The 10,784-nt window shown below is 35.3% G+C and overlaps 1 protein-coding gene across 1 annotated transcript; it reads right to left on the bottom strand.

Moving 5' to 3' along the window:
• Window positions 1-7,298: 7,298 nt before the first annotated feature.
• Window positions 7,299-9,860, bottom strand: aqp12 (aquaporin 12). Its single transcript, XM_079891397.1, has 3 exons — window positions 9,072-9,860; window positions 7,740-7,856; window positions 7,299-7,617 (listed from the first exon to the last, which is right to left on the bottom strand). Exons 1-3 carry the CDS (start codon window positions 9,667-9,669, stop codon window positions 7,499-7,501), a joined length of 834 nt encoding a protein of 277 aa, XP_079747523.1. The 5' UTR covers window positions 9,670-9,860; the 3' UTR covers window positions 7,299-7,498.
• Window positions 9,861-10,784: the final 924 nt, after the last annotated feature.

The following is a 10,784-nucleotide window of genomic DNA, read 5'->3' as shown; positions in this document are numbered from 1 at the left end:
TTATACTGGCATAATTTATAATAAATAATTACATTACATTAAAGGTGCAGAAAGCGATTTCTGAAAAACGCTGTTGATATTTAAAATCATCAAACAAACACGCCCTTACCCAAAAGGATCACACCCCTTTCTTGATAGCTCCGCCCCCAATTTCACAAACATGCTATGCGACACAGGCACCTCCCCCCTCATGAGTGGACACACCCCTTACAGCTGATTGGCTACGAGTGTGTTTTGGTGCTCGGCCCGATCCACTTCGACTCAGAAATCCCGTACTGCATCTTTAAATAATTATATTGAAATAGAGATTTTAAACTGTTTCAAACTGCATATTTATTGATTAAAAATAGTCTACGAACAATACAAATTATTTACTAGTACTCACCAAGCTGGATGGGAAAGAAATTATTTCTGATGCCACTTTACACTTCATCACTTAACCCTCAGAGGTCGGAGATCACGCCGGCGTGATCTGCTCGCTTTTTTCCTTATGAGTTGAATTGAGACCCAAAATACTCTTTTGACTTTGATTTTACAAAACAAGTTTCATACATCAATCGATTCTGTTAAATGTGTATTATTTTTGTGTATACTCACAATAAAAACATAGTGTTGTGCTTTTCGACAAATAAAGAAAAATAAACACGAAGCGAGTTCTGCCTTCTCTCTGTCCGTGTAGTCCATTCTGAAACGCGTCCGAAAATGAATCATAACTCAGCGAATACTTCTCACTAGGGGTGTCGCAATATACCGGTATTGACGATAATCGTGATATTCAAAGCATGAAATATCGACATCGTGTTAATTTAGAACAATACAATATACCGGTATTGGCGATATTGACGTTTTCTAGACGCAGCGCTCGTCCGCGCCCGCGCAGCTAGAGTGAAACACTCTGTCCATACCCGAAAAAAGTAAGCTGAGCTCGCCAGTATTAACAACAGAGTTCTTCGGCTTCAAAGAAAACAGCACCTTAGAGGTGGTCACACACCGGACGAGAAGCGCAGCGCCACGTCTTTAAAATTCGAACACATTCTGTATGAGTGTACACACACCGGACGAGAAGCACAGCGCGGTTCTATTCGGCGTCTGTCCGCGGCGCCCAGCAACGGCTCAGGACCTTGTTCAAAATCCTGCCGCGACACAGAGCGCAGAAAAAAGTGTTCAGATCACAGACTCAGCAACTATTGTATTTAATTGTACAGTATAATCATAACATAGTACAGACATTATCTCAATTCCATAATGTCCTTAAACATAATGATATTGCTGGCCATAAACTGAGAAAGTGCGTGTCCGGTGTGCAATACCTCGAGTTGTCATAGACGCGACGCGGCTATTATTTTACTAGTCATCATGGAATGGAAAACGTGACATTAACTGTTAACAGGGGGTTTCTGTGTTCATATATTTAAGGGTGATTATTAAAATTAATAACCCCGGTTTCTTTACTCATCTTGTTTTTGTATTTGTATTTGCACTTGATTTTTTTATTCAAATCTGCTATCTGCATGACTTTATTGGCGCTGGTGCAACAATAGGTTTAAGAGCTTTTCAGTTCTTCAGGAAACCTTCAGGAAACCTTCAGATAGTGTTTGAAACCAGATAAACTTCACATGCTTGTCTTCCTTCACAAAAATTTGCCATAGATTGAGTACGCAAGAAGTAAAAATGCATGTGCCTTGTGTTTATCAGTATCCTTATGTTTGTTGGGTAAAAAAGAAAAACTATATAACCCCCCCCCCCCCCATAGATTCTATAGATATCGTGATATATCGATATCGTGAATTCTTTTGGCCACAATAACCGTGGTGTGAAAAATCTAACATCGTGACAGCCCTACTTCTCACACAGGCACGTGAGATATGTCTTTATGAAGCTTGAAATCTCCTCTTTTAAATGAAGTAATTTATATAAAAAACAAATGTTTTCAACTCATGTAATCCGTTTGAAAGCAAGGAGAGGTACCGTTTTTCCTTCTGCTTCATTATCTCTATAATAAGCTGCGGCCGCCCCGCCCCCGGCGCGATTCACATGTAAATAGTTAGATGATCTAGTATGCATCGCATACGCCCCTCGATCAATGCCATAAAAAGTTTCTTCATCAGACTTACTGATAGTTCATCGCGTTTTGAGTATGAAACGCTTCTCCGGTAATAAAGATGCCCTTCAGATGATTCTGGACGGCGAGGAAGAATGCACCTTTTCCTCAGAGGAAGATTGTAACTCAGACGACAAACGGCAGCATATTGAAGAGCGAATTCCGCCGAGAACACAATTTCGGAGTAAGTTTTACTTAAAAGTCTTTTGTCTTTTATTTTTCGTGTTCGCATTTATGAGGAAAAAACAATATTACGTGACAGTTCTCCATTATGGACGTGAGCGCTCTAAAAAAAGCACTAAAAGACTTTCAAACTTTCACAGAGACCTCAAAACAGAAAGTACAAATCCTTTCTTTAAAACGAATTCCGTTTTGTATCAATTGTATCTTAATTTTAATATTTTTTTCATTAACAAATTTCCTGGATTTAAACTGCAAATTAACATTTATATTTCTTATAATAAAAATGAAAGACCTATGTTACAGACATATGAAAGACAACATTTCGTTGATTAGTTTTGGATAGATTATACATTTTTAATGTAAAATATTTGCCACCTCAAATAAGCTTTTGTTTGCCAATATTTGCTTATGTTAAATATAATATGTTTTGTCAAAAATAAAGTTATCAAATAATCAATCAAATCCTTAACTTTGAAATATGTATGATAAAATGTATACTTTAGTTTTTACAAAGAAAGATTACACTTGAATTGTTGTTGTAATTGTAACCTTTTTAATAAAAATATATATTTATAAGGTAGATGTAAACAAACTATTAAAAGGTAAATATAAGCCTTTTCTTTAAATAACTTTTATTGTGTTTTATTATTGACAAATTTGGGGAGAGCATAAATATTCCAAAACTGAAAATACAGTATGAGAATTAACTGCACAATTACTAGACATGTTTTCCTTGGATATTATAGGCCAAATTGCAAGCACAATATGAGGAAAAATAAAAAAGAATTGAGATGCTTCCAACTGTTGCTCTTGCATTCTTGTGGCTCAGTGACTCACCTGAATGAATGGCTCATTAAGTATGCGGGCCCCATTGTCTCCAGGTGTGAACCACTAAATATGCATGATCGTTGACGCCCACTCCGCATATGGCCTTTCCAAACAGAAAGTGCTTTGCAAAATTCAAATCAATGTATTGTGTTATGTGAATGATAAGGCAGGGTGATTTTCACTTTATTTTGAAGAAAAAACACTAGGCGATGACATCCATTAGACAAAAGTCTTATTGGCACATATTTAGAATGTGTTTTATGGCCTTATTTCAGAAACTTTAGTTTTTAGTTTTTTCAATAACCACGCATAAACATTATTCTCTCAAAAATGCAGACATGTACATTCTTGTTGCTCACATTTCATGGTAGCCCTGTTTGTGCTAAATAGTGTGTAATTTTTTTTTTGCCATTAATATGTTTATAAGCAACTGAAAAAAGCAAAAATGTCAGGGCATGTCAGAACATCTCAAGGACCCCAAAAACACCTTAGACCCCAGAGGGTTAAAGGATTAGTTCACCTTCAAAAAACTGTTTGTGGATAATTTACTCACCCCGATGTCATCCAAGATATCCATGTTTTTCTTTCTTCAGTCGAAAAGAAATGAAGGTTTTTGAGGAAAACATTCCAGGATTTTTCTACACAGAATGGACTTCAATGGCAACCAACTATAGCAATGTTCAAAGAAGGTTCAAATGTCCATCTCAATGCAGCTTCAAAGTCTCGACACGATCCCAGTCGAGAAATACGGGTCTTATCTCGCAAAACGATCGGTCATTTTCTAAAAAAAAAAATAAAATAAAAAATCACAAATGCTCATCGTGTACCATCTCTGAGATGCGCCACGTATTGCGTCATCACGTTGGAAAGGTCACGCGTCGCGTCATCTAAGTTATTTGTCTGTGTGCTCCGGTTCAGAAAGGAAGGGAAGGGCGAAAAATGTCATCTCATTTTCTCCTCCAACTTCAAAATCGTCCGACATCTTTGTTTTAATTTATTATTATTATTATTATTTTTATTTTGTTCGTGACCTTACCAACGGGATGACATAATACGTGGCACATCTCAGAGATGGGACAAGATGGGCATATATATATATATATATATATATATATATATATATATATATATATATATATTACGGGTGGAGCCGAACCCGAATACGGTATTCGGAAAGGTACAAATAATGTGTTTTTTCCGAATACTTATTTCGAACAAATACTTTAAAAATATTTGTATTCGGGAACAAGAAAACCTTTATATCAAAAAGCTGCGTTTCCTCATGAGACATGGCGACCGGCGGTGCTGCTGATGTGGTGGCTGTAAATCCACTTGTTGATAAGAAAGGAGGAAAGAGCCACATATGGAAATATTTTTGGATTAGGCTAATGTCACGTTGTCATAAGCGGGCGTTCACATAGCGCGTTTTTTTTGCGCGTGCAGATTTCAAATGTAGGCGCGCGGCAAGCGCGCTTATAATAGAAGCGAGCGGCGCGCTCGTTTTTCCAGGCGCGCCTATGTCCATGTTGCATAGTAACGACAGACGCCACGAGAGAACAAGTGCTTGTGGAAAGGAGAAAGCGGTGCGAACTGCGCTCTCCATGATGACGAGGAAGTATCAGCAAAGAATTAATTGATTTCTAGCTCTGCATTAGCTTTAGATATATTTATGGAGATGAGAAATTAAATAAAAAGCCGTCATTATGTCATTAATATCAGTCCGCCAGAAAAGCAGTTCTAGGCTTATTCTTGGCTGGATAACTCTAAGCAGGTTTAAAAAGCCCTTTTAAAATTAAATATGAATGCAGTTTTGGATTAAATAAAAGTACAGTCAAGTCAAATAAAACACTCTTTATCTCCTGTATAGTTTGGTAACACTACAATAAGATACCTTTCATTAACATTACTTAATGCGTTATCTAACATCAACACATTGAGTGAACAATATATTTTTACAACATTAATTCATGTTTGTGAATGTTATTTAATACAAACACTTGATTGGTCATGTTTGTTCACTTCATTCATTGTGCATTAAATAATGTTAACATAAACAATGTTAACTTTTAATTTAAAAAAATTATTTTTAAATTAACCCCAAGGAGAATAATTGTGACAGTATATAACTATTGTTTATTGTTAGGTCATTTTATCTAATGTTATCTAACAAATGGAATCTTATTGTAAAGTGTTTTTAATACTACAGTTTCCATCTTTGTAACCGTGATATACACTTTAATATATGTAAATTTAATCTAAATTAAGCTTTGGTACCGAAATTGGTACAGAGAACCGTGGATTTTCACTGATATTGGTACCGAATACTGAAATTTTGGTACCGTGACAACACTAGTTAGCTCTGTTAGCTCGGTAATTTAGACAATAGGCTGTTGACAGAGTAACATTAAGTTCGTAGGTAACGTTCCTTGTTACATGTTCATTGCTGGATTAATGGAAAAACATCAACCAATATTGCATATCCATAATTATTATAATGGATATAATTAAAGAATACTTACACAATAACGTAAATTAGAAGTGTAACGCAAAAAAACTGGATTTTTACACCTATTTTGAATTTTACTCGAAAACAAATACAAATACTTTTCCCCCCTCAACAAATACAAATACAGATACAAATACCGGCTGCTTTGCACACCCCTAATATATATATATATATATATATATATATATATATATATATATTTGTTTTTGGTTTTTTTTGTTTTTTTTTTTAAAATGACCGATCGTTTCGCGAGATAAGACTCTTATTTCTCGACTGGAATCGTGTCGAGACTTTGAAGCTGCATTAAGACGTACATTTGAACCTTCTTTGAACATTGGAATAGTTGGTTGCCATTTAAGTCCATTCTGTGTAGAAAAATCCTGGAATATTTTCCTCAAAAACCTTCATTTCTTTTCGACTGAAGAAAGAAAAACATGGATATCTTGGATGACATCGGGGTGAGTAAATTATCAGCAAACATTTTTTTTTAAAGTGAACTAATCCTTTAAGCAGGTTTTCGTAGTTAACTGAAACTATAACTAAAACCTACAAAATCATGTTATTAGAAAGAATGAAGCTCAAAGTATACTTTGTTTTTATGCGTACCCTAGCATATGCGTATGGTCGAACGCACAGCTTTTCAAAGTATATTCCATTTGATAGTGTTTGTCCGTGGCGTACGCATAAAAAACAAAGTATACTTTGGGCTTTAAGATAAAACTACCAATAGATAATTCATTCACAAGCATAACTTAATAAAAAAAAAAAAAAAATATATATATATATATATATGTTTGGTTCAAAATTACTTGAGTTAGACAATAATCTGTAAAACTGTACAAAAACTCTTTTTTTTGCAATTATTTTACGAATCTATATAAATCAAGAGTTTGCAAAACAGTGGTAAAGGCTACTGTTGTTTGAAGTGTAGACAAGCTTTTTTCGGCAAATTTCATGTTAAAATGTTTAATATTTTTTTATTTATCAGCACTTAATTGTGTTTTGCAAATGCATTCTTAAATTGATGAGATTTGGTTTATTCTATTTTCTCTAAACAGGCCGGAATGAAGATCAGCAGTTTTGGAAGACTAACTTTTTTTTTTTATTGTAGCTATTATTACAATGTGGCATAGTTGCAATGTTTTGTGAAAGTGCCATTTATACACAACCTTGTACTTTTATTTGCAATTATCTTTTTCCCTTAGTCTCCCTCTCTTTTTCATTAGCAAACAGGTCCTAAAGTATAGTGCCACCTAGGGCTGCTCGATTATGGGAAAAATCATAATCACAATAATTTTGGTCAGAATTGAAATCACGATCATGTAACACGATTATTTCACGTGTCTTTGGGAACTTTTGTTAAGACACCTTTCAACAATTCTTTAAAAAAATCTAAATTTTAACATATATTGAGGTGCGGATGTGCGCGTGTCATTCAAAACACAAGACAAAAAAAGAGCGTCCTTGCAAAACAGAATATGGCAAAATAATATTTTTTATTTGATTTTAGTATTTTGGTTATCGTTGGGAATCGAAATCGAAATTCAATTAATTGCACAGCCCTAGTGCCACCTGCTCATTAAATATTTTTGCTATCTATTAAATAATATATTACTTAAGCAGGCTTGACTGTTCTTTGGCTCATAGGTGTTAGAAGAAAATTCACATCTGACAACAGTAGAACAAACTCAACATTTTTACTCAGTGTAACAGGATAAATTACAGTAGACGTCTGATGTGATGAACAGTGTTTTTCGTAACTTTAGGGGTTTGTTGCAACTTAAACCAGTCAAACAGATTTAACGTTTAACCATAATATGTTTTGTGACGGTAAAGTATGGTTTACAAAGAGTCCATATCAGTGCTGTTTTTTATGTCTGTCAGTCTTCAGAAGTTTTTCCCTTGGGCACCCGGAAACGTGCCTTCTTGGAGTAAAGTAGATTCCTGCTGAACAGCAGTGGGATGTTTCCCAAATACAGGAAGAGCGCAAGACTCATGCCTGGAAAATACATGGTGTATGGCATTTAAACAGTAAAATTCATCACATTGACTAAAAAGTTTGAATGCATTATTTGAATACTTGGTATTTTATGAATATTTCTGAAATTTACAAGGACTTACCAATAAGAGGCCCGAGCCAGTAAACGAGAGAATACGCTAAGAAAGAGTGTCCAGGACAGGTGAATGTTAGCGCATAAGCGAGGGACGGATTCACATATCCAGACGTGTAGTTGTTTCCTAGTGTGAGAGAGAAGTTTGTGAGGATGAAGGCATTAAAAATAACACTTCACCAAATCATTGCCATTGTACCTCAAGATGTTCTCCAGAGTAACACAAAACTTTAGTGTGTATTATAAAATATGCAATTTATTTTGTGCTAGCCTCCCCCTAAATAAATGCATTTGAAATCTACAATCCTTATTAAATATCTTCATACTTTTGTAAACTATGCAGTTAAATTGCAGTAACTATTTTATATAATACATGCATTTGAAAGCTACAATCCTTATTAAATATTTGCATTTTAATTGCTGTCATTATTTGATTAATGCATTTGAAATCTACAATTTTTAATGTAATATATGCATTTGTAATCTTCAATATTTAAATTTAAAATGCAATCCTTATTTAACATATGCATTTGAAATCTAAATGTATATATTTTAATATATGCATTTAAAATCTACATTTTTTTATTTAATATATTCCTTGTGTATATAATCCTTGTGTAAAATATGCATTTTAATTGCACAGTCATTATTTTATATATGCATTTTAAATCCACAATTTTTAAATGAATGTGCATTTAAAAATCCTACAAGCTTTATTTAATATATGCATTTTAAATCTACAAATATGTGACCCTGGACCACAAAACCAGTCATAAGTCGCACGGGTATATTTGTGGCAATAGCCAATATTTGTGGCATTGTATGGGTCAAAATTATCGATTTTTCTTTTATGCCAAAAATCATTAGGATATTAAGTAAAGATCATGTTCCATGAAGATATTTTGTAAATTTCCTACTGTAAATATATAAAAAATATATTTTTGTGAGTGAATGCAGCACAATTGCAACAGAATTGAACAACTTTAAAGGCGACTTTCTCAATATTTAGATTTTTTTGCACCCTCAGATTCCAGATTTTCAAATAGTTGTATCTCGGCCAAACCATACATCCATAACAAACCTTACATCAATGGAAAGCTTATTTATTCAGCTTTCAGATGATGTATAAATCTCAATTTAAAAAAAATTTACCCATAAGACTGGTTTTGTGGTCCAGGGTCACATATGCATTTGTATTTAATAGAAATTACAAAATATTTTTTTTAAATATGCATTTTAAATCGACAATTTCTATTTAATACACGCATTTAAATGTACAATATTTGATATATGCATTTTAAATGTAATCATTCCGACCACAACTGTCCGACAGCAAACCCACCTGCGTATGCGATGAACGTCAGCAGCACAGCGAATATTGGAATCGTCAGCAGCTGCGAGCGGCTCTTCAGGACGAGGTAAACCAGGTGAAAGGTCACGGCGCCGAGGGCTTCGGCTAGCGCTCCCTGTAGCGCCGAGACCCGCAGTGACGTACTGCACTCGGACATCATCAGATTCTTGATCATGTGCATGTCAGTCAGCTCCATTTCCCAGTACTTTCCGGCGACTACGAGTGCGAAGTGCGCGCCGAGTAACTGCGCCGCGACGCTGAGGACGCCTGCCACTGCGCCGATGTCTTTCTGGAGGATTCCCATTAACGTCACCGATGGATTTCCACTTACGCCTTGCATGATGATGCCGTGGATAGTGATGGATAGGAAAAGCATAGTGATGGCCACGTCAGGCCCAAGCGCCCCGGCCCACTGACCGACCTCCGCAATGGTGTCCACTTCAAGTCGACATGCGGCGAGCGCGAATGCGGCGATAAACTCGGTCAGGAAAGTCCATCGCAGCCTCGATCGTGCAAGCATCACCCTTCCCACCGCACTCACACCTACTATAGTTATGAAGTAGCCCAGCGAGGCATTAAGCCCTGACATGATGTTTCAAACGGTGTAGTGCACAGCTAGCTGTGCTGAACAGAGAGAAAGACACGAGCTCACTAACGCTGTATTTGCTCACAGCATGTGATAACGTGGCACACGGAGATGCCGTGTTCTTATCAAAAGGGGATTTTTGACACAAACCTTAGGTTGGAAAAACACACTGACCTGTTCAAGGCCACCTTTGAAAAGTGGGCGTTCGCTTTGGCTCCCTCTAGTGGAAGCGCATGGATCTCATTGTTTTAAATTGTTTCTCAAATATTTTTGCACAAACTAGCTTTAGAGATTGTAGTAGATGTGCACATAAATCTATGATGTATAACTGTAGCTGAAATAAAAACTCAGCCTTACCTGATTTAGTTGGAAAATCAGCAGCTCGTGTAACATGAGGAGACACTGCTTACTTGGACATCAGGCCTCGTTGGCGCAGTAGGCAGCGCGTCAGTCTCATAATCTGAAGGTCGTGAGTTCGAGCCTCACACGGGGCAAGATTTTTTGTTTTGCAGAATCAATGAGATTCGCTTATGTTGTTTGATGTTCCAGTCTGTGGAAAATGACCAGAGCAAAATTCTGACATTTCTACTTAAGCATTTGGCATTGTTTTATGGTTTACTGATAAACACTGCCACCTAGTGGCTCTCTTAACTAAAACCATTAAAAAAAAAACACATTTCTGTTACTTGAAATAAAAATAAAATGGTAACACTTCACAATAAGTTTCATTAGTTAACATATTAATTAACATTAATTAACAATGAGCAATACATTTGTTACAGTATTTATTAATATTAAAAATCCAGCTGTTCATAGTGTGTTTTATGTTAGTTCACAGTGCATTAACTAATGTTAACAAATACAACCTTTGATTTTAAAAATGCATTAGTAAATGTTGAAATTAATATTACCTAAGATTAATAAATGCCGTAGAAGTATTGTTTATTCTTAGTTCATGTAAACTAAGGTAGTTAACTAATGTTTTCAAATGAACCTTATTGTAAATTGTAACCAATAAAATATAAAAAAAATATATAATATAAAACTTATTTTATTTTAGCTAACTGCCAAGACAACATATCTCAAAAATACAAATTATTTCTCGAAAATAAAGAAAC

The sequence above is a fragment of the Squalius cephalus genome, assembly GCF_949319135.1.
Source record: "Squalius cephalus genome assembly, chromosome: 13".
Classification (NCBI taxonomy): domain Eukaryota; kingdom Metazoa; phylum Chordata; class Actinopteri; order Cypriniformes; family Leuciscidae; genus Squalius; species Squalius cephalus.
Note: the sequence above shows the minus strand (reverse complement) of the source record. Positions and strands in the feature narration are given on the sequence as shown.